This window comes from Filicampus tigris, chromosome 9 (genome assembly GCF_054856515.1).
Source record: "Filicampus tigris isolate MCC_2025a chromosome 9, RoL_Ftig_1.0, whole genome shotgun sequence".
Classification (NCBI taxonomy): domain Eukaryota; kingdom Metazoa; phylum Chordata; class Actinopteri; order Syngnathiformes; family Syngnathidae; genus Filicampus; species Filicampus tigris.
Genome location: NC_141225.1, coordinates 13,463,707 through 13,489,831, shown reverse-complemented (window position 1 = coordinate 13,489,831; position 26,125 = coordinate 13,463,707). Strand labels below are relative to the sequence as shown.

The 26,125-nt window shown below is 40.5% G+C and overlaps 1 protein-coding gene across 6 annotated transcripts in view; it reads left to right on the top strand.

Moving 5' to 3' along the window:
• The window catches only part of srgap3 (SLIT-ROBO Rho GTPase activating protein 3), a 59,565-nt gene that overhangs the window by 23,814 nt on the left and 9,626 nt on the right, over positions 1 to 26,125 (top strand). For 3 of the 6 annotated variants that reach the window (XM_086040520.1, XM_086040519.1, XM_086040517.1), the window contains exons 3-15: positions 2,382 to 2,544; positions 6,021 to 6,083; positions 11,268 to 11,453; positions 14,125 to 14,253; positions 16,323 to 16,544; positions 18,231 to 18,332; positions 18,976 to 19,173; positions 19,316 to 19,400; positions 22,412 to 22,439; positions 23,525 to 23,627; positions 25,154 to 25,214; positions 25,680 to 25,757; positions 25,866 to 26,000. In XM_086040520.1, the coding sequence (XP_085896646.1) occupies positions 2,382 to 2,544; positions 6,021 to 6,083; positions 11,268 to 11,453; positions 14,125 to 14,253; positions 16,323 to 16,544; positions 18,231 to 18,332; positions 18,976 to 19,173; positions 19,316 to 19,400; positions 22,412 to 22,439; positions 23,525 to 23,627; positions 25,154 to 25,214; positions 25,680 to 25,757; positions 25,866 to 26,000 (1,553 nt within the window). Of the gene's footprint in view, positions 1 to 1,202; positions 1,286 to 2,381; positions 2,545 to 6,020; positions 6,084 to 9,550; positions 9,594 to 11,267; positions 11,454 to 14,124; positions 14,254 to 16,322; positions 16,545 to 18,230; positions 18,333 to 18,975; positions 19,174 to 19,315; positions 19,401 to 22,411; positions 22,440 to 23,524; positions 23,628 to 24,088; positions 24,120 to 25,153; positions 25,215 to 25,679; positions 25,758 to 25,865; positions 26,001 to 26,125 lie in introns of those variants that run through there. The other 3 variants (XM_086040522.1, XM_086040521.1, XM_086040523.1) reach the window with 3 other exon arrangements.

The following is a 26,125-nucleotide window of genomic DNA, read 5'->3' as shown; positions in this document are numbered from 1 at the left end:
GCTACTGTGAAATGAGGGCAGTGGCACGGAGAACGACATCTCTGACGTTACCTGGTATTAATTTGAATAAAATGTGTCTTATTGTGCTTGTAGGTGGCACTGGTGTACAGCTGCACTGCTTTGTGTGTGCGTGTGTCTGCGCATGTGGGGGTGTGCATGTGTGTGTGTGCATGTGTGTAAGGGAAGATAAAAAAGAACCAGGAGGCAGTCTGTGCTTTGGGACGTGATCAGGACAATCCGACCACTTTTAGGGATTAGCAGAATTTGGAGGTGCTTGCTTGGTCCCCAAACCGGAGAGAAAACCTGTCTGCAGCCCGTTTAGGCAGTTTGATAGCTCAAGTGGGATCGCTACAAAAGGACAGATGATGAAGATGTAGAAATTGCCCATCCCAGAAGAGGGAATCAGAAAGTGGTTTACTTGAGATTCGTAAAGCCGTAATTAGTAATGTGTTGATTAATGTTACGTTCCTCAAATCTTTGAAATTACTTTTGTATATTTACAATATATTTTAAGCAAATTTCTTCTCTTTGCATGGCACAGGTTCTGAATCCTGTTCAACGCATTAATACAATAATCCAATATTATGCCAATGTATCTATAGTTATCTAGATGTTTATACACTAACCTCCGTATTTCACACTCCCAAAAGGAATTCCAAAGCCATTTTGATTTCTTTATGGGCCAGAACTGTATAGGTAATCGAGGTGGCGCTCTTCCAGTGACTAAATTGTGGAAGAAGAAGAACCTCAAATGGAGAAAAGTCTTAAAGGAATACATTGAACTTAAAGAACTATCTCACAAAAAGTAAGCAACAGTCAATAATATTTGCTGGTTTATGAAAGTAAGAACCTAATGTATCTTGGAGTTCAAAGTAGGAAAAATAAAAAAAATTTTGTGTGTGTTTGTTTTGGTCTGCATTTACAACATTTATTAAATGTGATGTGTGCTTATTTGTACCCATGTTAACATAGGCAGCTTCCTGGTTCACAGAACCGGTTGTAGTCCAAGACAAGGAGACCAAAATATTTATCAACTAAATAAAGTGGTATAACCGCGACCCTTGTGAGGAGAAGCGGTACAGATAATGGATGGATGGATGGATAAAGTGGTATATAGTGTTACTGTAGTGTTTATGTGTTGATAATAAGGCTACTTCATGGTTATGGAAGACAGGGCTCTACAATTAGCATTCCACACTCAGTGACGGTGTGAATGTGAGTGTCTGTTTATCTCTACCCAAAGTCAGCTGGGATAGGCTCCAGCTCACCTGCAACCCTGAACAGGGTAAGTTGTATAGAAAATGGACCTTTATCAAGAACCTCACTAACATCTATTGGATTCTTTCTTTTATGTGTCATACTCCAGTTTTGTGGACCTTGGTTGTGTAGGTTTTGCCTAACCCTACTACCTAGCTAGCTGGCTAACTAACTGCAATGAAAACAATACCTCTGGCGTTTCTAGCGTGACTTTCACGTTAATGAGGGCTTAAACATTTTGCTGATGTTGTACTGTGAGTTAATCTATGACTCCCAGCACTTGTAGCTGGATATCAGTCTCATAAAGCGTGATTAGCATTAGCATCATCTCCGAAGGGTCTTCTTTGATGTTGCTGAGACTGCGTAGCACTCCCCTACACAAACCCACCCCCACCAAAACACTGCACTCTGGTCCTGCTTTGCTCTCTTTTCCTTCTCTCTTTCTCTTTGTCTGGTCCTCAGAACAGCTTGATTGATGAAGGCACAGACAGAATCAAGACAAGGGGAATGGTTTTAGAAGCATACCATATGTGTGTATGAAGTTGTCTGGCAGTGTCTGCGCTTTGGGTTTGAAAGCACCCTTGCCGGCAAGCGCTTAAAGAGCGTCATTATACATTGAACCAGTTGTACCGGTAATGTAGTTTGGAGTGTATAACGTAGAATGATGTTTTATTAACAAATACAATATACTGTTATTATTAGGAGGTTTGTTAAAAATAATATTCAAATTATACTCTAACCGCTGATGACTTGAAAATAATGCTGTTATTTTTATCGACTATTTTGGAAAGTCTGAGAAAAATATAATTTGCATAATAATTCGAAACGCTGCGTATAATATCTGTCAAATTGAATCAGGTTGCAATTGATTGTTCTTATGTCTTATAACATTTTGATTCACTAGCAATGCTTAATATGTCTTCAACTACTTAGATTCTGGATTGTTGCTGTTTAATTGTTTCTCCCGGAACACAAATGTTTAAATTTTCCTGTCCTCTCGTGTTACCAAAGTATAACTTGCTAATTAGACATAATGAATATGACCTAGAAATGTAAAATATTAAAAAAATTTTTTTAAAAAAGCAAATGTCCACATCGTAATTTTTTGTGTTCTTGTTATCCAGGAAAGACCAGCACCTGCTGTCCTCTGTGAACTGCTGGTACCTGGTGCTGAACCAGACCCGACGTGAGAGTCGCGACCACGCCACCCTCAGTGACATCTACACCAACAACGTCATTCTGCGCTTGGCCCAAATCAGCGAGGACGTCATCCGCCTCTTCAAGAAGGTCAGTGAATGCTTAATTCACAGTTCAGCCTCACATTTCACACTGAGAATAGCATAGAATAACCCTTTTATTAGTCCCACAATCGGGTGATTCCAGGTGCGTCACGATGATGGTGCCCTCGCAGTGACACAGGCAATAGCGATTCTCCTCCCCCAAACTACACGACTGTTGAAGTAAAAAGACTGAACTGTGAGAAGCAGCATTGTGCAACAGTGCATCAAGATTGCCAGAATTTACAAAGAAGAACAATTAATAAGATGAAATACCCCAAACTAGGCATCCGGTTGTTATTTTTGTGCGGCAACAAGCTTCAGGTCACTTCGTAAATGGCTATTGTTCCATTGCACATCACAATCACGGAGTCTGTCCCTCAGCAGAACTCGGTGTTGACTACATGCATAAGGATATAAAAAGCAGAAGGGTGAAATCTTGCTTGATTTTGATTTTCAGTATGAGTACAGACAGTCCTTCTGACCTGTGAATTATGGACAAAAAGTTTAACCTTGGTTTCAAAATTGAGCAAAAACACACACAAGTCTCCCAAATGTATGTGGGAAAATGTGTTCTGGTCTGATGAATCCAAGGTTGAACTTTTCTGCCATAATTCCAAAAGTTATGTTTAGAACAAACAATACTACTATATCAAAATAATATTTTTTTCCCCAGTGAATGAATGATACAATCATCATGCTTTGGGGTGGTTTCTCTTTAGCACTTTAACAAATCCTTCAGGCTTCTGCGAGAAAGCAGAAAATGTCAAGAAAAGCCTACTAAAACACCTAAACTTTGACTTTGGGATTTTTTTTCCCCCTCAATTGAGTTGTAGCTTATAGGTCATCAACAAACATCAAGAAAATGTAATATAAATGTCCATCCCTAAGTATTCACTTTAGGCTTTGAAGTGGAGCGCATTAGACTAAATGTGTGGTGTGGAGAGGTTTGATTTTGAAACACTGGATTTGGTAATTTAGAAGAACTGCTCTGTATCACTTCACATTGTTTGGTATTGTATATTATTGGATCTGATTATATTGTGCTAGTATGAACTTTGGTTGGAGTTTTGAGGCCGGTAAAACTGTAGAAGTAGAAATATGCTGAAAAGTAGGGGCCAGATGCTTCTGGACAAATGTTTTGTCGCCTCCCAATGAGTGTTAGCAGCATTTAGTCAGCACATAGCTGAGATGACTGAGGTCTTATCCAAACATCAGAACCCTGCTCTCACCTTGCACGTCTTCCTGTAGATGTGCATGTTATGGAGTATGCCAACACTCAATAATGGAAACCCCTCATTTGAAAAGACAACTCCACTTAATAAAACAAGTCAGCAGAGAGTCATTCCTTGGTTTCCCCTTTAGCATGGGTGGGACGTGTCTATAACCTGGCCAGTCTCCACAATGCTTAAACTGAAACCAGAAAACAGGAGTGCTCTTTCCATCTGACCTTCATTGTCAAACAGAGCCAAGCAGCTGGCAGGAACGGTCACAGACTTGAAAACATAATTGAGAAAAATGTTCTTCGCTAAATATTTTGATGGATGCGTACTCCAATTGGACCTCGACACCACCCCTTGTACACTTGGCAATGTTAGTGAGGTGATGGCCCTGAAGATGTACTGTGCTATCCAGGTTTACACACTCATACTCATGTTTAAAAGACTTATTTATATACAGTAATCTCCATTATTCACTGAGGATCGTGACTGAGCCCTACGTGAAAAAAAAAAAAACGGGAACAATTACCATAAGATATGATCCTCTATCGGTTATATTGATGTTTTGATGTGTGGGGTATTGGGTTATGTCTGTTTCTACACTAATGTAGCACAACAACAGTCACCATTCTATGATGTCATCCTTGTGTCTCACTCTCCGGACAGGACTACTTTTACATTTAATCCAAATGTTGTTCAATAAACTCAGTCAGTGTAGTGTGCATGTGCACCGAGAGAGTGAGTTTTGTGTGTAAAGAGTGACTTAGCCCTAAACGGTGGACGCTATGCTAACATTGTAAGAACAATGAATGAAAGTTAACATAACTGCAGCAATGCTACTACTAATTTAAATACTCATTTACAGAGGTGGGCATTTTACTAAAGTTTAAGTAAAGTTTAGTAAAGTTTAGTAAAGTTAGATAAGCGGTTTGGATAATTGGATGGTCAGCCTGACTAACATGTGATTCTCTCTTTGGTGCATACTACCACCTGTTGTACATACAGTCAATGTAGACTTGGTCGCGTTTCTGTCGCTCTTCAACGAAACGAACATCCGTCAATAATGGACTAACGTCAGGAAAACGGGCATCCTTCATAGACGGATAGAAGGACTGGTCCATGGGTCAGACGGAATTCCCACCTCTGCTCATTTACAGTACTGCTAGAGGAGCATGGATGTTAACAACTTGTACATTATCATCATGTGTCATCTTCCAAACCGCTTATCCTGTACAGGGTCGCGGGGAGGTGCTGGAGCCTCTCCCAGCTGACAATGGGCGAAAGGCAGACTACACCCCGAACTGGTCGCCAGCCAGTCGCAGGGCACACACACACAGACACCGTCACTGAGCGGGAACCGATCCCACGCTGCCCGCACACAACCCAGGCGTGTGTACCACTACACCGTCAGTGACCTTGTACATTATTTTGTACAAATTTCGTTTTGGAGTGGCCTGGAGCAGTATCAGGCCCCTATTTGGAGTAAGGTGGCTAATAGTCGGGAGGCTTTGCACACAACCCTTCTCTTTAAACTACACTGTCACGTTCGGCTTTACAGATGCCATGCCTGTCATTTGTAATAACTATCTGAGGTGTGGTGTTTACTATTCCTGTAGATTATTGTACAATTCAAAGAATGATGTGGGTGCATTTCTGTTGCATTACAAATAACATGGATCGCTCCCAAATTATTCTAGTTCTTACAGTGTGTTGCATCACGTTTATTCATTGCCTGCTTGAACCCTCCCTGCCCCCCCCTGAGCCTCTGCAGTCTGCAGTACATGCTGCAGTCTGTCTCACTTCAGAGCCACTGATGCGCACTGATGCCATTCACCAGCTGCCCGAGCCCTTGTGGGACTTTAAGCATTTATCGCATCTAGTTTGATGCTTGTTTAAATGGGGCTTAATGCCTGTATAGCTGCAAAAACAAACAAATCCAAGGGAGTAACCCACCCCCCCCCAATTACTAGGTAAAATCCCTTACACCTTCATTTTTTGTGTACATGTGTCATGTATTACATACAGTGTACTGCATCAGTCTGCATCTCTACAGCTTTTGTAGTGAAGTCGATTGTGTAGGTGTACCTAATGAAATTCATCGACCAGAGAATTATACTGTACCTTCAAATGGAAAACGCACCGGCATTCCAAATACCAAAACTATATTATTACTGACTAGGTGTCGTGTTTGGGTGTTCGAGTTAAAATATATTCAATCGTTTGTGACCTTTTAAACACAATCGTTTGTTGTACTGTTGTCTTTCAGAGCAAGGACATCGGGATTCAGATGCACGAGGAGCTGGTGAAGGTGACCAATGAACTTTATACTGTAAGTACAACATTGATCTCTAATTTTATCATAACTTGTACGATGTCCTTTCATTTTTTTTCTTTCTTGTTTTCTCAACTTTTGTTTTTTTCAATAGCTATTTGACCTTGAACGGGAAGTCAACCAAAAATTGTATTTACTATAATATGTTGCATGTGCCCCCACTTGTCTATAAACACGGCACTGTGCTCACTTGTTTTCTGAAGATGAGGTGATTGGTTGTTAAATGAGACCTGAGCAACTGTCAGTCAACAGAAAGTGAGAAAATGGCCGCCCCCCGAGATGGATAAAAACAGGTGGATTTTCCTGCTTAATTCGTATTCCCCAATCACAATATTAATCAGAATATCAAGTTTAGACTTGTGAGGCTACATAGAACATATTATTGTAAAGAAAATGTTTGGGTTGACTTTCCCTTTGCAATAAATGTGTGTGCCTTGAACCTAGTCCCAGAATGAATCTTTTTTAAAAAGTGTGTATTCATTGAATGTGATGATGATAATGTAAAAAAATGGGATAAGTGATGATATGCTGCAGTATTTTCTTGCCTCAAATGTGCTGCATTAGGTTCACGCTTTGTCTGTGTGGATTTATACCCAGAGGTGTCATTTTGTCACACAGCACATCATTTTGTTTTTATCTGCAAAATGCAGCTGCATTGGGAGCTTGTGGGGAAAAAATGGATTACCCAATGTGCATCTTTTTTCCTTGACAATGCACTTTTATTTTAGTTCTCTCCTGCTGCTTTGTTGTCTCACATGCTACATCTTCTTTTCTTAACACTGTAATAAAAATCCATTCCTATGTGCTGGTATTTTCTTTATGAGCCTTTTCTGCAAGCCACCTTCGGTTTCATTTTTTGGATCTGTCACCAAGAAGTTGTAACCTAAATGCCGTTCTTCTATTCAACCATCAGACCAGTGCTTAGCAAATTTAATAGAGATCATCAAGGGCAGGGCTATTCAACTAAATTATTCGGGCACATTATCAAAAACCCAGACCGCCACAGCAGCGTTAGCGACATGTTTACAGACCAAGCGTCGGAGCGAGGCGCCGCCGCGGCTCACTCAGGCTTCTTCGTTTTCTCTTCCTACTTTGGGGGGAAACATTCGGCGTAAAAACTCTCGGCCTCTCCCGCTCTGCAATCCCCTCAATTTCACGTGCAGGAAGAAGAGCTCTGAAGCCGCTTCCTTATTCTTTTCTACTGTCGGTAGAGAATCATAGCACTGCACAACGCTATAGCGCCTCCTACCTTCCCAGGCGGTGTGTAACGTAAGGATGTGTACGTGTGGCGAACGTCTGTGACCAACATGCTTGGCGGGCCTGATCTGGTCCCCGGGCCGCCAGTTGAATGGCGGTGATCTAGGGCGATGAAGTGCTCTAAAGCAGGCACTATTAAGTTTAATCAGCTCTCAACGTTTTTCCATTTTGAACAGGAATGAGACATTTCTAACTTGAATTCCACTTTTATATACCTCAATTATACATATGAATGGATAGTTTATGGGTAAGTTCCTTCAAATGTTAACTGCAAATTTAGGGAAATGAAAATGTGCTGGGATGTCGTCCAGGTATACTATTGGACCGGAATAAAAAAATGAAATGAAATGTTTTCCAAATGAATCGGTTCAAGCCAAGTAACCTTTCATTACTGTGATATGAATGTAAAAAAATAGGTTCATCACTGTTTTTGGGGCGTAAACACCATGAAACACTCAGTATAAACTTTAAAGAAGACGGATGGATACTGCATGCCTCTTTTAGCTCACTCATATTTTTACATTCTTATTCAATAAGAAATCTAAGTGTAAAACAAATGTTGACCTTTGTAGCATAAAAATAAATAACACACTTATAGCAAGAAGTGATGACTATTGTAGTAACCAGGGAGTCTGGTGCCAAAGAAAAAGCAAAGCACATGCTCAGAATTCACTTTGCTGAACTGTAGTTTCTTGTGACATCATGCACGATGGCAATCAGAACTCTAGAGGCATAATTCCAAATGTCATGACCTCAGGGGCATTCAACTACTGTGCTTGTGCTGTATTTAATAGGAAAACATTTTTATAGGAGTTGAACTCATTTTTTTTCCCAACTGCTACCTTGTTAGTATTTTTTTTCTTCGTAAATAGCCAAATCAATATTGTGGTCACTTGGTAACACATTGTGATTTTTCTTCCAATGGTTTTCATTGGCAGCCAAGAAAACTGTGAATTCCCCGCAACTGAGCCAGACATGGAAGGCCGTGAGCTAAAAACATATGTTAAGTCTGCCAAGCCTTGAATTGAGGAAAATGCAAGGTCTGAAAATCTCCTTTTGATATTTTCAGCAACATGACTCAGAACGACGCAAGGATTCTCTGCTTCATCTTGTGTTAATTTCCGGTTACGCAAACTATATGCCCAGTGAGATCAATAAAGCTGATCTTATCTTTGTGATGGACCACCTGCTGTCTGTTGGCTGCTCCCTTGTTTCTCTTATTAATAGCAACACTGATTTAGAAACTCTCAGCTGGAGAGTGCTGTTTCCTTCATTGCTGCAATCTGTCATTCATGCTTTTGTTGACGTTTTCATTCATCAGCAGCAGGATTTGCTCACATCCAGTTATCTTTGAGAACGTGCTCTTAGAGGTCTGGACTTTTCCCACATAGTACACACAAGGGTTATGTCATAAAAACTAACAGTACTTTGTGTTTAATGGGCACAACATTAGGAATACCTGCAGAATCTAATAAAATCTATCCACTTATTTTCTATGCGCATGTCTTCAATTAAGGCTGTGGGTATGCTGGAGACTATCCAAGCTGACTTGGACGAAAGGCAAGGTATATTTTGACTGATCACCAGTCAATCGCAGGGCACCGATAGACAAACTAGTAACAACCCTTCACCTCAACATTCACACCTATGGATAATTTATAATCCTCATAAGCATGGGAAAGACATGCACTGGCAACGGGACAAACGGTCAAAAACACAAATACAAAATGTGATCACTCACAAAGAGCAGAAGCTCACACTGAACTAACTGTGACCAAACTGAGCTGGAGTCAGAGCGCCAATAAGCTACTGTGTGAGCCTCTCATCTTAATTACACTTCATTTATATTTTACACGACTGTCTTGGCATGCTTTTTATTTATATGATATTCCTGAGTTTTTGTGACATTGAAATTCAAGAATTCCTTGTATTTATTGCTGATAATTTTCTTATTGGTTGAACTTGGTTACATGACACGTTTAAACAAATTCATATTTCTCCCCTGTTCTAGCCCAGCCAACAAACAGCTTTGTTTGTGAGTTCTAACTTGCTGATAAGAGTTGTATAATGTAACTTTTGTCATCTTGTCATCTGTTGTATTAATAGATTTTTGTAAGTATTTCAGAATTTTACCTAGCTTTTACTCAGTTCAGACTAGCTAGTGTTACCTTCCGTTATCAGGCTTGAGTCAGTGCTATTAGCTCCAGGGGTGAACTGACTGCAGTCAGCGTGCTGGACAAAGACAACGAGGTATCAAGTCGCTTAGCAATCGGGGTGCTATTTATTTTCTTATTGCCTCTCCTTCTCACTCTCGCTCACACTAACCCTTCTCTTCCGGGTTTTCTTCTGCCACTCCAGCACACGTCATACGTAACGTAGCTGCCTCAGGCTGTGCCTGTAACACTAGCTACAGTAAAGTGTTAGCAGTAAAAGCATTAGCTAAGGTAAACATAACATCTCTTATACAAGTTGCTTATTTTAATGGTATATTTCATGTTTATTTCCAGTTTTAAAAAATCTACAATGAGTACAATGCTCAACTTTGCTGCTGTGTCCAAGGATTAATTTCATCATTAATGTTAGCTAGCTGTTGAAATTGCATCCTGATACGTGTGATGGGGACTGGATAATGAACACAAGGCTATTTTCTTTATTAAAAACATGTTACTCCAAAAATTGTGGCTGTTTTGGTGGAGCTGGAACGAAATATTGTCCTTTCAGTTCATTTCAATGGGAATTGATTTGGTATACAATTAAATGCAGTTAAGTCGATGACTCAATTTCACGCGACAAATTAAACTAGTCTAACAAATGAAACAAATTAAATTCCGGGTAGCCAACCTCAGTATTTATTCAACAACATGTTTGCATCTCATTTTGTCCTCCTGAAAATGACACTTTTTTTTCTTCTACATATTTTCCTCTCAAATATTTACCTCCCAGCTGTTTGTCCCTCTGTTGTTGTTGTTGTTGTTGTTCCCCCCTTCCTGGAGCGTGGTGGTGTTTTGTGTAGCAGCACACAATGGGACTTAATAGAGATTGTTCAAAGGCAATATTGGGAAATATTACTATCACAGGCCTTGACCGAAAGGCAGTTTTTGAGGAGATGAAAGGACTTGTAGTGCCTAAGTGTACATGATTTAGTGGGTCACAGGAAACTTGGAGAAGGAAACAAATAAATCAGTGTTCATGTAGACTGTCCAACATCCTGGGGTGTTTAACAAAAAAAAGGGGGGTGGGGGGGATCCAAATGCTTTCAGGACATTAAAAGACACTACTCACATCTGGGTGACACTTTACAAGAGTGAGGAAGAAGCATATGGTCACATTTAACAAGAATACAGGGTACCTTTTTCAGGCCTTCTGTCACTGCAGACATGTTGTCACCTTGCTGCAGTAGTATTAAAGAATCTCAATTGTAGTACGGAGAGGGAAAAGAAAAAAAAAAGATTCTTAAAGCACATTCAGCAGGATTGGGCTTGGAAATATGACTTCCTGTATTCTGTTGAGGAATTCCATGTGTGGTGACGTGTGTTACTGTCATATCTTTTGCCCTGAGTGATCCACCGGCCACCGTGAAAGAGAAAAGCAGCCTTTGGAGAGAACTGAAGAATTTGGAAGAAGACATATCTCAAAGGCCCATTTTGATCTGTAAATCATCGATTAGTCTGACTGGGCTCTTTTTAAAGTGCTTTCTCATTCTAGTGGAGTAGGACTACAACATTCCATTTTCAAGTCCAACCACTCTCACATTGAAAGCAGACTTCTTCATTTAAAAACAAAAGCGCACTACGTAACATGGTGGTCTATTCTTTTACCTTTCAGCATCCCTCAAAACTTGGCGATTGAGTCTGTCCAATGAGATGATGATATGAGCACGCCTATGATGGTAGCCATTGTTTAACTTTGCCGTATCCTACACAGGTGATGAAGACGTACCACATGTACCACACGGAGAGCATCAGCGCCGAGAGCAAGCTGAAAGACGCGGAGAAACAGGAGGAGAAGCAGTTCAGCAAGTCGGGAGATCTCAATGTGAACCTCCTGCGGCACGAAGATCGCCAGTCTCGACGCAGCTCTATTAGGAAGATCGAGAAGATGAAAGAGAAGGTGTGTATTTACTGGAGATCTTAATCCTGCAACGGATGGAGAACAAGGTTAGTATAGTTAAAAAAAAAAGAAAAAAGAAATAATTAAAACTACATTTGAAAAAACATTTTTCGTGAACGAAATAAAATAAAAACTTTTTTTTTTTTAAAGAAATAAAATACCTGATGTAGACAGATTTATCAACAATATTTGATTTGAGAGAAAGCGGCCTTTTGTATGGAAAAAGTCTGAGTTCAGTCCATAAAAATGAGAGAAAAAAAGTGTCGCCTTTACAATTTTGTCCAGCGTAAATGAGCTCAAAAAAGTTAAACTGTCTATGAAAGTTGTGTAAAATATGAATTTCCGTTTCAATGTTATCTGTAACGAGTTAAATTTATTCCACCAATTATTTAACTTGAATAAAATTTGAAAGTAATTTAAAGTGTCTGTCAGCTACTTTATTATAAAATAAAACAATTCATTTTAACATTTGCAATTCATCTAATTAGTTTATCTATTTCACCAAATAAAAAGTCGATCTTGCATTTTACAATTGTTTTTTAGTTTATTTACTTGAATCAATTAAACAACTATTTAATTCAATAAAAGATTTACAAAAGCACATTTGGTTAAACAATTTTAGGGAAGTGCAACAAATATCGCGAGATCTAGCCCGTGCACTATGGTATAGACACGCTGCTTTAGAAGCATGTTCCTGTGTATTAAAGTCAAAACAAACGGTCAAACCAACACAGATTACAGCATAACTTCTTTGGCAGAGGTAGCAAAAAATATATATGACAGCGATAAACAGCAGCAAGATAAGCGAGTGCAGCCAAAAACTGCAGATCACCAGGCTAAAAGGCAAGCTCAGCTCGCATTCTACTGCTGCAGACTACTATTACTTTCAACAGTTTTCACTCAGGAGCTTCCTCTGGAATTTCCTCATGCAAATGAAATTCCCTTTACATATCAGGTGCAGGAAATCAAAAGGCTCAGAGGATGACAGTGTTCCTGATTTGTATGGGATGGCGCTTGCTTGGGAATTGAGCACTTTTTATAACGCAGTGCAGCAATGAACATTCCACCCCTCTGGTCCCACGTTTCGAAGCTATTGATGTTGTCTCTCTGCCTCACACTTTGAGGTGGAAATAGTCTACCTACCTACATGGTACCACTGAAATTTGCATCCCAGCGTCTTTGTCATTTAGAGAAAGTGCACACGGGGAAAAAAGGAAGCTACCCTGTTAAATCAGTACAAGAAAAGCATTTGACCAGTCCCATGCAACATTTTGTTAGTAAACAGAGAAATATTTATTTCATTTAAAGGGGAAGTCAACACATGGTATTCTGATTAATATTGCATTTATGGAATATGAGTTAAGCAGTAAAATCCACCCGTTTTTAGCCATCTCAATTGATGGCCATTTTGTCACTTGCTGTCGACTAAAAATGACATCACAGTCGCTCAGGGCTCGGGTAACGACCAATCACGGCTCACCTGTTTTCTGAAGCTGAGCCATGAGCTCTGAGCAACTGTGATGTCATAATCAGTTGACAGCAAGTGGCCACCCCATGAAATGACTTAAAAGGGGTGGATTTTAGGGGTGGATTTTACTACTTAACTCAAATTCCACAAAGACAATATCAATCAGAATGCCATTTTTGGACTAGTGGGGATGCATAGAACATATTATTGCAAAGAATCTGAACCAAACCCAATACAATCATATTGTAACAATACAAGGGTTAGCCCTTGTATACCCCAGAATTGACTTGAAAAACGGGTCGATTTCGATCCCAACACAATACAAGGGTTTTAAATGTTATGTTTGGGGTTTAAATGACAAAATACAATAACAGCGTCTCTTTTATTTTTCAGTAAAATGCACGCAAGAATGTCACGTCCATTTCATAAGTTATACCTCTCAATCTACCTATACTTCCATTTCCACTTGTCTTCATAAGAGTTGCGGGTGAGCTGGAGCCTATCCCAGCTGACTTTGGACAAGAGCTGGGGAATATCCTGCACTGTTCACCACCCAATCACAGAGCACACATAGACAAACAACCATTCACACTCACAAATTAGTCCTCAATTAGCCTAACATCCACATTTGGAATGTGAAATGAAGCTGGACTACATGGAGAAAACTTAGCACTTAGCACCCAAGCACGTGGGGAACATACAAACTCCACACAAGAAGGCCATACATTACTGTACAATAATTCGTATTTTGGTTGAAGCTGAATCACAATTGGATATTTGTTCTCTATATTTGCTTATACTTTTCCCCAGTCGTGTATCTAGATATTGTCACAGGTAATTGTAGAGGCATAAATTGTGCTGCAGCGCTTGTACTGGCCCTCATTAGCTGCGTTATACCCACTGAGTGCACCAGCTGTTAAAGTCGCAGCCTTTTTTGTCAGCATTGTGCAATCTCCTGAGTGCTGAGAAACACATTCATGACTAAACACAAGCCTGCCTGCGCCGCTTAACACATGACTAATGTAGATGCAGCTTCCCTGGAGTGTTTCCAAACTTTCCGCTACCATCTCTCTCGGAGGGTCCCAGAGCTGCAGCTGCCTCAGCGCGTGCACACAAACACATGCACACACACACACACACACACACATCTGCTTGATTTACCCACTGATGTGTTTTTCCCTTCATCTGTTCTCTCCTCTCTAGAGGCAAGCCAAGTACTCCGAGAATAAGCTGAAGTGCACCAAAGCCCGAAATGACTATTTGTTGAACCTGGCAGCAACAAACGCGGTGGTGGCCAAATATTACATCCACGATGTCGCCGATATGATAGACGTAAGTATGCAACACATGCTTATGTGTCTCAGATGAGAGTTGAAGTGGATTTAACTGTGACGACTGTAGTGTCACGCACTCTCAAATGGTGGCCACGTTGCATTTGTTTTTCTTTACCCTTGGTGTTCAACACCAGTTGTTAATCATACTTTTTAAAGCCCTGTGAGGAATTTTATGAATGAATGCATTTACCATACATCATTGCATTACGCACAATCCAGTGCAGCCTTTCCTAATTTTAGTCCAGCAAATGTCAACACGGTGGAGGGTATTGACACGCTAACTTAACCAGCCTTAGTAGACCGATTCTCTTTGATTTTCTTTATTAGTCTGTATGGTTGGAGTCACTGGATGTGAATATTTTTCTAATGTTGTAGTCACAGTGTCGTATTGAGCATGTGGATTGATCTATCCGTTTTCTATACCACCGTCCTCATTAGGGTTGCGGAAGTGCTCTAGCCTATCCCAGCTGACTTTGAGGGAGAGGTGGGGTACTGCTCACCAGTCAATTGCACGACACATCCTTAATGAATCAGTGTTTCCCAACCTTTACTACAGCGAACCTGAGGATTCACCTTGTGGATTTGTTTATATATGTATGTATGTGTATATATATATATATATATATATATATATATATATATATATATATATATATATATATATATATATATATATATATATATATATATATATATGTATATATATGTATATATATGTATATATGTATATGTATGTATATATGTATATGTATATATGTATGTATATATATACATACATATATATATATATATATATATGTGTATATGTATATGTGTATATATATATATATATATGTATATGTACAGTATATACGTACATACATATGGCACTAGATGAGGAGAGGTCAGGAGGAGTCAGACACAATGTCATTAAATTTGTCTGCATGTATTGATGCGTAGCAGTAAATGTATTTCATATCAGTCTCTTTTTGTTGTGTCTGATATTTAAATGCTAACCAGTTGTATTGAGATACTGATTTATGGCTATTCCAGTCTCTTGGTCTTGTTCTGCTTGGTTGGATCCACTGTCTGGACGCTGAACGGTCTATAGCATACCAAATCCTTTCTGAGCTGCGTGGAATGGGATTGTAAGGATGTCTAGTTTGACTGTCACTTGCAAGGCAGAGGAAGGAAATTGTTTGACCACTCAGCACACATGAAAGGCCAACGTTTGCTCAGCAAGAAGTCCAGTCTGTCACTCTACATCAACATCATTAATGATCTTTAATAATGTGTTTACTCTACATGTTGGTCTGTGATGCCAGTATAAGCTTGTATGAAGAACATGCGATTATGTGAAACTTAAATGACCATTTTGAACATCTGACATGAAGTCAGATGAATGTACCACTACGCCATTAGTGTATTTGAATCCAAACATATCAGTTTGGAGTCAAATAAACCTATTCCCTTCCTGCTCCTGAGCACGAATATACTGGTACTGGATATTTAAGTGAACATGAAAACATTTATCGCACTGAGAAGGAAGCGATATGGTCAACAGTGCTTGAATGTACAGTAAACATGTTCAATCATCCATTTACTCCAGCATCTGCTGCAGCAGACTTGCAGAGTTCACTGTGTTTTGTTGTCACATATAGATTGCTTATTGCTTCACCCCTTCAGTCTCGTCTTTCATTTGAGTGACTTATTAAGGCTGCTTCAAAGTTGAAAGAGATAGTTTCCTCGTGCTAATGAGCGCTGAAGAGCGTTTGCTTAGTGATTCACACAACTGTCAGTCGCCCCCAGCTCCCTCTAATGCTCCCCCCAAACATCCTTTGGCTTAATTGGGTTACTTCATACCGCTCAGTGTGATAAAGCTCTGTAATTATCCCTGGCATCCTACTAGACTAACGCCGATCAGGATGTGAGCTCTTGTTTGGGAAGATCAACTTAGAACAAGATGTCATTTGGGGATTTAAATGCAGTCCTTCATACTTCACCGAAACGTGTTCCGACATAATTTCCTATATGACAACCACAAGTTGTTGTTTTTTTACCTTACGTTTATCTGACGTGTCTTCACAGTGCTGCGACCTGGGATACCACGCTAGCTTGGCGCGGACCTTTAGGACCTACTTGTCGGCAGAGTACAACCTGGAGACGTCTCGTCACGAGGGACTCGATGTCATCGAGAACGCGGTGGACAACTTGGACTCTCGCAGCGACAAGCACAAGCTCATGGACATGCATAACCAGGTGTTCTGCCCTCCAATGCGCTTTGAGTACCTTCCACACATGGGAGATGAGGTGAGATGAGCCCATAGTGCTCAGCGTATTCCCATTTAGTAGTATTTTGTACAAAAAGAAACATGATGTGCCGAGCAGAAAAAAAAAAGATTTTGCTTTGTTAGAAAACTTGAAATACTATGTCTGAACCACATGGAAATTCTGTCAAAATATTGTGTTTTTTATAGACATAGGGATAGTGATTCCCAACCACTGTGCCGAGGGAAGATGATCAGGTGTGAGGCAGGAAATGATCCAATTTCACTTTTTTAATTTACTATGAACAGTGACATCAAAACAATTAATGTTAAATGTTCTGCTGCAAGATTGGGCAAGGCACGATTGATTTGTGTACCCACATGTGGCCATTCTTGTAACAGAATAATATCTTTGTTTTGCCACTAGTAAGTCGATTTGTGAGTAAATTGAGACCAGATCATCATTATTTCAGTGTATATATACTTTTTGTGACATTTTTATTTGGTGTGCCGTGGCGTTTTTCTAATGTGTCTGCCTTGACTCAATTAAGTCCGGGAAAGGGTGCTCGAAAAATTAAACAACTAACAGTTATACAATTTAGAGTTTGTCCACATCATGTGTCATCAAATCGTTAGCCCTCAGTTCAGTAACCATCCAAACAAATGTGTTTTGTCTTTTCATTAGCTTTTTTTTTTTCATGGCCGCCACAAAAAAAACATACTCCAACTCTTGTCTCTGTCCTGGCTGCTTAGTACCATATCGCTAAAGGCCTTTTCTCACTGCACTTAGCACAGCGCAGTGCAATGTCAAACAACTCATCTGTTGTGTATGTGCTTCAGCGTAGGTTGGTAGCAAACGAGGTAAGTGCCTGCTACTGCTTGAAAAAGTTCGATTCACGAGGCAGTGCGCTGTAACGACATCCAACACATCCAATGGCAGAGATGATAGCGAAGGGATTTCAAAATAACAACAGCAACAGATTTTGCTGTAGCTGTTCAGTGAAAAAAGTAGCAGAAAGAAAGAAGCTGAGTAAATGGAGGACTCCATAATTAATGCGACGTCAGTGTCTTGACCTCTACGACACTAGAAAAATGACATACCGTGATGTGGTAAATAAGGTACAATGATGGAAGGAGATCGTCAGGTTTGCTGCAAATGGTAGAAAACAGATTTTAGCATTGTAAAAAAAAACATTTAGCTTAAAAGTATAGCATAGTCACACATGCATCACTTGCATCATGTTTCCGCCTCGCTAAAAGTGACAAATACCTATTGCCGAGCTGCTTTCTGTGCAAACCAGTGGGAAAAGGCACCAGGCCACTTCCTGTTTCGTTGCTTAGCAACCAGCGCTAAATATGGGCAAGCTTGCGCCATACTGCCATCCTTCCTGCACTGTCCTGCACCCCACCCCTTACAGAAAACCCAATGTGTGGAAGCACGTTCAATCAAAAATAATTTGGGATCATAACATTAAAATATGTAAATGATGTAAAAAAAGACATGCTGTAAGATGCATTGTAAATGAACGAAAAGGGATATTGTAGGTTGGCGCCTATCCCTACTGACTTGGGTGAAAGATGATGTTCATGCTGGGCATCCTCAATAAACTTTAATTGCATTTTTTTTTCAACTGCAGTGGGATGGACCCAGGCAAGCAGTGCATTCAAACTCTTAAGATTCAAACTAGCAACCCATCTGTATCTGAATGCTTATGCTCCGTCTTCTTAGGTGTGCCAAGTGAGTGCCCAGCAACCCGTCCAGACTGAGCTCTTGATGCGCTACCACCAACTACAGTCTCGCTTGGCTACACTGAAGATTGAGAATGAGGAGGTGAGGATATACGGGGGCTTTGTGTGTGTCCGCCAACACCCCCTCCCCAACACCACCTTCCCGCTGATGGAGAAAGGCCTGTCTGCTGTTCCCTGGAGCCACGGAGCAGGGCCACATCACCATCTGTCCTCATTGCAATTACTCTGCGCTGACCCCCCCATTGCGGGGGGCTGAGAATTTATTTAGTGCCTTGTCACTGTTCCAGTGTTGTTTTCTGTATGAAAGTGTGTGTTATGTTGATGAAGAGAGGGCTTTCTCATCAAAAAGCGGCAGACACAAAGGTGCAAATGGAGGTGATAATAAGCCGTGTTCCTGTGCCAATTGCTGTGCCTCGCCTCCCTCCCCGCGTCTTCTGTTATATGCAATAATAATAATGGATGGGGCGTGCCATTATTCGAAATGAGCTTTATCAATCGATGCCCCGCTCAAAAATATGTATGCATTTGCATTCATCCATTTTAGCTGTTTGAGACTTGTTTTTCCATTTCATTGCAATGCAAATTATATTTTATCTCCCTCTTGAAAATAAGGTCACTTATTTTCCCGTCTGTGTTTTTTTTTTTTTTTTTTCTCCTCAAAGGCTAAATTGGCTTTGCTTGAATTGACATCTGCTTTCCTTTTTCACGCTCCCTTTTGGGTGCAGGTGAGAAAGACCTTGGACGCTACCATGCAAACTCTGCAGGACATGCTGACAGTGGAGGATTTTGACGTGTCAGATGCCTTCCAACATAGCCGCTCCACTGAATCCATCAAGTCGCTAGCTTCCGAGTCCTACATGAGCAAGATGAATGTAGCAAAGAGGAGGTCCAACCAACAGGAGACTGAAATGTTCTACCTCTCAGTGAGTCCATTTAATGCCTGTATCAACATGAAATTTCAATTCAACACCAAAGATATTGATACTATCCTGGTTTGATTAGCAGGGTTGGCTCGTGTTTTGCGAGGCGCCACTGACTCATTGTCGTCTTAATGTCTTTCTTTAGAAATTCAAGGAGTACCTGAATGGCAGTAACCTCATCATTAAGCTGCAGGCCAAGCATGACTTACTAAAGCAGACCCTGGGCGAAGGTAAAAATCCTCACCTCGCATGACCCCCTTGTAAATGTGACCCTCACTTTGTCAACAATCGCTGCCTTCGGGGTTAGAGCAGATGCAGGTCTTATCTAATAAAAGGCAGCAGGGAATTAGGTTTGAAAAAGATTATTATCATTTTTGAGGAAAAGAATGCTTTTTTTTCTTTGCAGTAACAAAGACTGATTTTGTCCAAGATAACGTCTGTCTACTACAACTCTGTTTTTAGAATATCACACCTTATATTCTGGAAAAAGATGCTTTTACTCTCTATTCTCAGACATGAGCAATTGTGTCAGAAGTGAGTATTGTTATTTGTGTGGCCGTTCATGGTGTCCTGAGTTAGAAGGACCTTTGAGCCAGCTGACCGCTGTGTGATAGACCGTGACGGTATTTTAAACCCTGACCCTGGCCATTGGCTATGAAGGTGGTGTAATATTCTAACATAGTCTACCAGCACGCCACCGGTTCAAAGAAGAAAATGTCCCTGGAAACAAACGGCAGCATTCAGGGACATGGACAATTTATTCGGCAATGTGGCTGTTATCCCAAGAAGTTTTATTTGAGAAAAATGTTGTGTTGTCCTCTTTCATTCTCTTTATGTTTAGTTTGGTTTAGTTCGCAACCGAGTTTGTTTTTTTATTCCATACATACCGGTACTCATATGGAAGTGAGACTCTGTGGACCAGTCAATGGACTTCATCGTAGCTTAGCTGCAACTTTTGGTCCTATACCATAGTGGTTAATTGTTACTCCAAGGATGAGTGCCCAAAATCAGTATGTTGTGGATTGAGTGCTCCATTGTGAGCTAAACTGAACTATAGTGCTTGCTCGAATTCCCTTTTTGTTGCTCGTTAAGCCCACAAAGTTTATAAAAAGCAAGAGGGATTGGTTCTTTTTGCCCCTCCTATTCCCATGGGTGCCCTGGTCACCTCAGCCGTGAACATTTTACGCCTAATCAATCAGAAGGTCCGTCTTCATCTCTGCAGCTGCTCCTGCATCAAGATCTTTCCTAATAGACCGACACATGAGACAGCTGAGGATATACGTTCACTCACTTGATAACATATTCTGTCCTTCTGCCTTTTGAGCTCAACCGCAAACAACCAACCCTCACATTGTACAGCAGTTCTCATCCATCTTTGGGCAGATTTGCGTTTGTTTACCTCTGCGGCGGAGCAGCAGAGAGCACATGAACGCGGCATATGGTGTCTCCAGGTACCACCCGTGTTTAATTATTCAGGTGATCAATCAGGGCTGTGCTGTGCTCATTAGCTCACCGCTTCTTGTCCAAACTGTCGCATCTGTGGGGCTCCGTGTGAGCATGTTACGGGGCACTAGATAAAACTGCGTGCCGGAGGACACTGAATAAAAACATCTTGTCATGCACAGATCCTAGATGGTACATAAAAAGTCTTCATTATTTTTATTATACAGTTTGCGCTCTCACTGGACCCTTTATTTGGTACACCAGAGTCTCTTCAATGAGATTTAATACAAAATTCTGCCATATAAAATAATACTATTCAGTTGTGATTACTGCTGTCAAAGAGATGTTAATTAAACAACATGCAACGTACATGTATACAGTGGTGCATTGAGATACAGATGACCGGACTTTTGACTTTTTTTGACATGTGAGCCATCGTCGCTTTGACTTGCAAGCAAAAATTGTACCTTGTACTTCCAAAACGTATGTCACTTTTCAGGAGACCCCAAAATTGGCCAATTTTTTTCAACTATTAGCATTGCATCTTGAAAGACAACAAGTCATTTTCAACACTTTAGATTGGTCAGTGATGTGTAAAAATAACCCCCAAGCGTGTGCACTGACCAATGATATAGATTTTGGAAAAAAATATTAAATTCACCAAAATGTGACCGATGCCAGCAAAATAATCTTACTAATTTATGTTAAAAGAACAGTTAGTTTGGGACAAAATTTTAAGCATTTTAGTTTTTTTACATACACTATTACACATTGCATATTCATACATGTGTGACAGCAAGCAGTAAGTCTTGTTTTATTAAAGCATTTTAAAAACTTTGAAAAAGGAACACCCTCCCACTCTCACTGTATTTGCGTTATTAGAATGTTAGCCTTTAGTGTTTTGATGGTATGATGTAATTTCCTGTCATGTTTGTAAACGTTACTATAGTGACTATTGCACTGAAGGTTGATTTAAATAAAATGATGAATTGAATAGATCAATAATCAATAATATAATATTCCATTAGATTGCGTAGGTCAACTGAGGTCTGTATCGTTTTGGGACTCGTCTTTGAGGTTTGACGTGTCTAAAATGTGCGGCTGGTCAACCAGAGATAAACATAGTAATCGGTCACTGGAATGATGTGTGGGAAACATGCTGTTGTTTGTCCCCATCTGCCAAAATGATGTATAGAGAAGTGGCTTAGCTCTTGCTGTGATTATCCATTGTGGCTTGGTGTAAAGAGAAAATGTTAAAGCACTTTGTTTCCATTGTTGCTTCTGTTGTGCATAGACTCCCTTCCATCTGACACGCACTCGGTTCAAGAGAACCCACCTGGTTGTTGCCGCAAATCAATTGTGTTTTTTTTTTTGTGGCATTTTTCTTGTTTGTGCCTGTGTGTTTTAATAAAGGCTAGAATACAACATTTACAAGTTACTTAAAGCACAGTGTTATTGTGACCAATAAGTATGTGTTTTTTTGGGGGGGGGGTCTAGAAACATGCAGCGTAAATATAACATTTTGTTTCATTTTTTGCTACAACTAAAAGGCTCAATGAAGCGGCACAGTCATTGTTCTGTGTCACCGCTGGTGGACCCCCTCCTCACCGCCCCTCCCTTTTCCCCATATCCTCCAGGTCCCTTGAGGCTTTATCGTCTATTGCTCAGTAGCATTGTCCAACCGATGGCGCTTTTGGTGCTCCATTTGTCCCCCTGTGGCTGGACACTGCAGTCTGTTTAATATATTCACTTTCAGCACAAATATAAAACATTTCCCTCTTGTGTGTCTTCTCCTCAGGGGAAAGAGCTGAATGCGGAACCACAAGGTAAATTCAGATTAGTTTTCAAAGCATCTGTTTATTTCATCAATCCCAGACTTTTAGATTATCCAGTGCTGCTGCCAAAGAGAGAATGAAAAAAAAAAACTCAATTGCATTCTTGACCTTTTGGGGTTTTATTATATAGCCTTTTTTATAAGGTTTTCTACACTCAAAGGACATATCATTAGGTACACCTGCACAATCAAAGCCTTATCAAAAAGTCCTGCTTAACAATATATTTGTTGTTGTGGTTTGCTGTAGTGTCGACCTACACTGCATCATCCTGTGAGGTGTTTTTAATGTTTCCCTGCTCATGTGATTCAATATGGTTCAATTTTCTACCAGAATATTACAAGTAGAAACAGCTCTGTATGATGCATTGTAGTTCTAATCGACTCCCACAGCTGCAATTTTAAAAATCTTCATAGTGTTCATCTGGTCTCCTTCTTATAATCGGTTTTAGATTTATTTTGTTCAGCTAAATGTTTTTTTTGTTTTTTTTCTGGGAAAGACAGAGAAATTCTCTGACTTTGCAGACAGTTCCGGCTGTCACTCCAGCCTCCGTCAGAGCTGTCACTGCTTCCCGGTGTGACTTTTCCAAAAACAGCTGATCGGGTCTGAAAACCTTCAAAATAAAGTTCTTGGACCCAAAGGGTGGAGAGCAGACTATTATATGTAATTAAACATTGTTAAATTAGCAACATTATGACAGTGTTAATCAACACTGTGTATAATCTTTTGAAAGGCACGTTGTACTGTACAGATGTACCTAATATTTTGTCCATTGAGTGGATTTTGTAGTCTATTGTGTACAGAATATTGTGAACAAGTTTGTGTCAAAATAAATGCCCCCCTCTCTCCCTCCCACACATTCAAGAACAATGATGTAAAGTCTACATTTAGGTTACTTTTGTATTGATTAAATAAGGAATAAGGAATGCTTTTTTTTTTGTGTGTGTGTGTTCGGGAGTTAATGTTTGTTTTGGGATTTCTCAAACCGTATTTTCCGTCCCAGAACGTAAATATTCAGTATTAGGTTGAGGTTTCTAAATATTATGGCGGTGATATTCCTTTTGTCCTTCGTTTCCTAGGCCCCCCACCCTTCCCCCTAAACCCCAGAAAATGCGGAAGCCTAGACCGCGCTCCGTCTATAACCATAAGCTGTTTAACGGCAATTTGGAGACCTTCGTCAAGGTACCCTCTTGTGGTGGTAGTGTATGCCTGAGCAGTCCCTGTGGCTCCTGAGGAGGGGAGGTGGCTCCGGCCTCTCGTCTTCCTGCTCTTCCTCATTTTAGCCTTTTGTTCCTCCGCCTTGCCGCGGCCCTTCGTCATGACGTAACCTTTGATTAACCTCTAATCCTCTTCCTCCCTTCTGTGGCGCTGCCGGTGCAGGCGGAACGGCAGTCGGCTGTCTCTTTATTCACACACAATTTACTGTCTCTGGCTCACAAATCCAGTCAGTTATTTGGTGGAAGGAGACATCTTGCTTTGTCCCTCACTGCATATGTGTGGCTTCCCTGTTGTTCATTCCTTGTGCTTTACCTCCTTTCCTTTAACCTCGCGAGCAGCTCGTTCCTCATATTGCTTGTCTAACTTTTTGCTTCTTTGCCTTCCTTTCTCTGCTATGCCCTACTGTGCTATGCTGCTTTTCCCAGAGGGAGAAGGAATGCCCGTGCACGCATCCAGGTACCTCTCTGAGAATGTGCACTCGCCGGCCACTTCATTAGGTGCACGTCCAATGGGCTCCAAAGTTGTATCAAAACAGTGCTAAGATCATGTTCATTTTTATTAGGATGTGTTCATTAAACAATGTCGTTGTGATTGTTATCTGCAGCAGTGTGGAACTTTGCTTCATAAAGAGAGCTGTTTTACAAAAGTCAAAATGAAATTAGATGTTGCTGTCAGTTTTTCGCAATCGCTATTTTCATAACTTAAAAGAAATCACCGGACATGCTATCAAAACGTTCTCCCATAGCTTTACCGACATTGTCAGCTGACAAAAAAAATGCTACAATGATAACAACAAAAAAATACCACCTGACTTGTATGTCCCCCCATTGGACTGACATTTTTGAATCCCAGAAGGTTGTTTTTTTTTAGGCCTTTATTTATAGTATTAGTATAAATATAATTAGAACATCAAACAATTGGCCATGGATGAGGAATATGTTCATCGCTAATGCTCCCTTGTTAATGTTCCTCCACTTATCCTCCACTGTTGTCCCTGTATTTTCCGCTTTGTAAAACCCTACAACCCTCCCATAAGGAATAGAAATTACATATATCTGTTTTCAAATGAAGGGAGTAAATGTGAAACTAATCATCAGAAAAATAAACCCTCAAGTAAAGTACAGAATTCTGAAAAATCTGGAGGGAAAAAAGTACAGTAACTATTTGGACTGTTACTCTTCACCACTACAGGGTGACAAACAATACAGATATGTACATATTTAGCGATAACAGATCTATGCACACTATTTTGCATATGGAGTGACTAATTTCAGTACTGCAAGATTGTGACACAGCTCTTGTATTAGAGGTCATAAGTTTATACCGGTGTGTCTAATGTTGTGGCCAATGAGAATATCAAACCTAATTTCCTAACTATAATACCGTACCTGCTGCTGCTTCAGATGGGTTGGATGGAGCATCCAGCTGTTTTTCTTTCAAATATGACTGTATTAAAAAATGGAGTACAATCTATTTTCATCTTATTTCAGGATTCAGGCCAACCAATTCCACTTGTGGTTGAGAGCTGTGTCAGATACATCAACCTCTACGGTAAGGCTCACGTGTACGTCTCTAAAGCTGAAGCGGTGTTTGTAGCTTCGCAAATAGCTGCAGGCGCACAGACTTGACCTGCTCCCCGGGGATTTGACAAGCTCGTAACAAGGGATCACACACACACAGTTGTGATAGCCCCCCACCCCCTTTCCTCAACCTGTGTTCTCTGTTGCAAGCAACCCTCCTCACCCACTCCTACCCCCACCTTTTTATAGCTCCACCGCGTCTACCTTCACATCTGCCTTCAGCTCGTTGCTCTAGCCTGCAGGCCTCTCCCCTGGATCTGGACCTAATAAAACTCCAGAAAACTGATTAGTAGCCCTCTAACTGGAACCACATGCTGGTGCCTCACAGAGGGGCCCCCACCTGAAGAAAAAAAAAACCAAAATAAAATATCTTCCTTCATGACTAGATTATGTCGCCCGCTTCATGTTGTCTGTATCTACAATATATTCCTTTCAGGCCTGCAGCAGCAAGGCATCTTCCGAGTGCCTGGCTCACAGGTGGAAGTGAATGATATTAAAAATTCATTTGAAAGAGGTAAGTCGCTTCTTGTTATCATGTCACTTCTGGATTTGCTTGAAAGCTAAATGTTCCTGCAGCCCATCACATGTCAGCAGTGACTGCTTATTTGTTGTGATTCATCAGGAGAAGATCCCTTAATAGACGACCACAATGAGCATGATATCAACTCAGTGGCAGGAGTGCTTAAACTGTACTTCCGAGGACTGGAGAACTCCCTCTTCCCAAAGGAGCGTTTCCTGGACTTCATTTCAACCATCAGTGAGTCACCAAGCATATAAAGCGGTTGTGTACGTGTGTGAGTATGTCTGTGTTTGTGTATGTGTGCAATCAAAATAGCCAAAAGGGAAAAACAAAGTTTCCTAGACTCTCAGTTGATGCAAAGA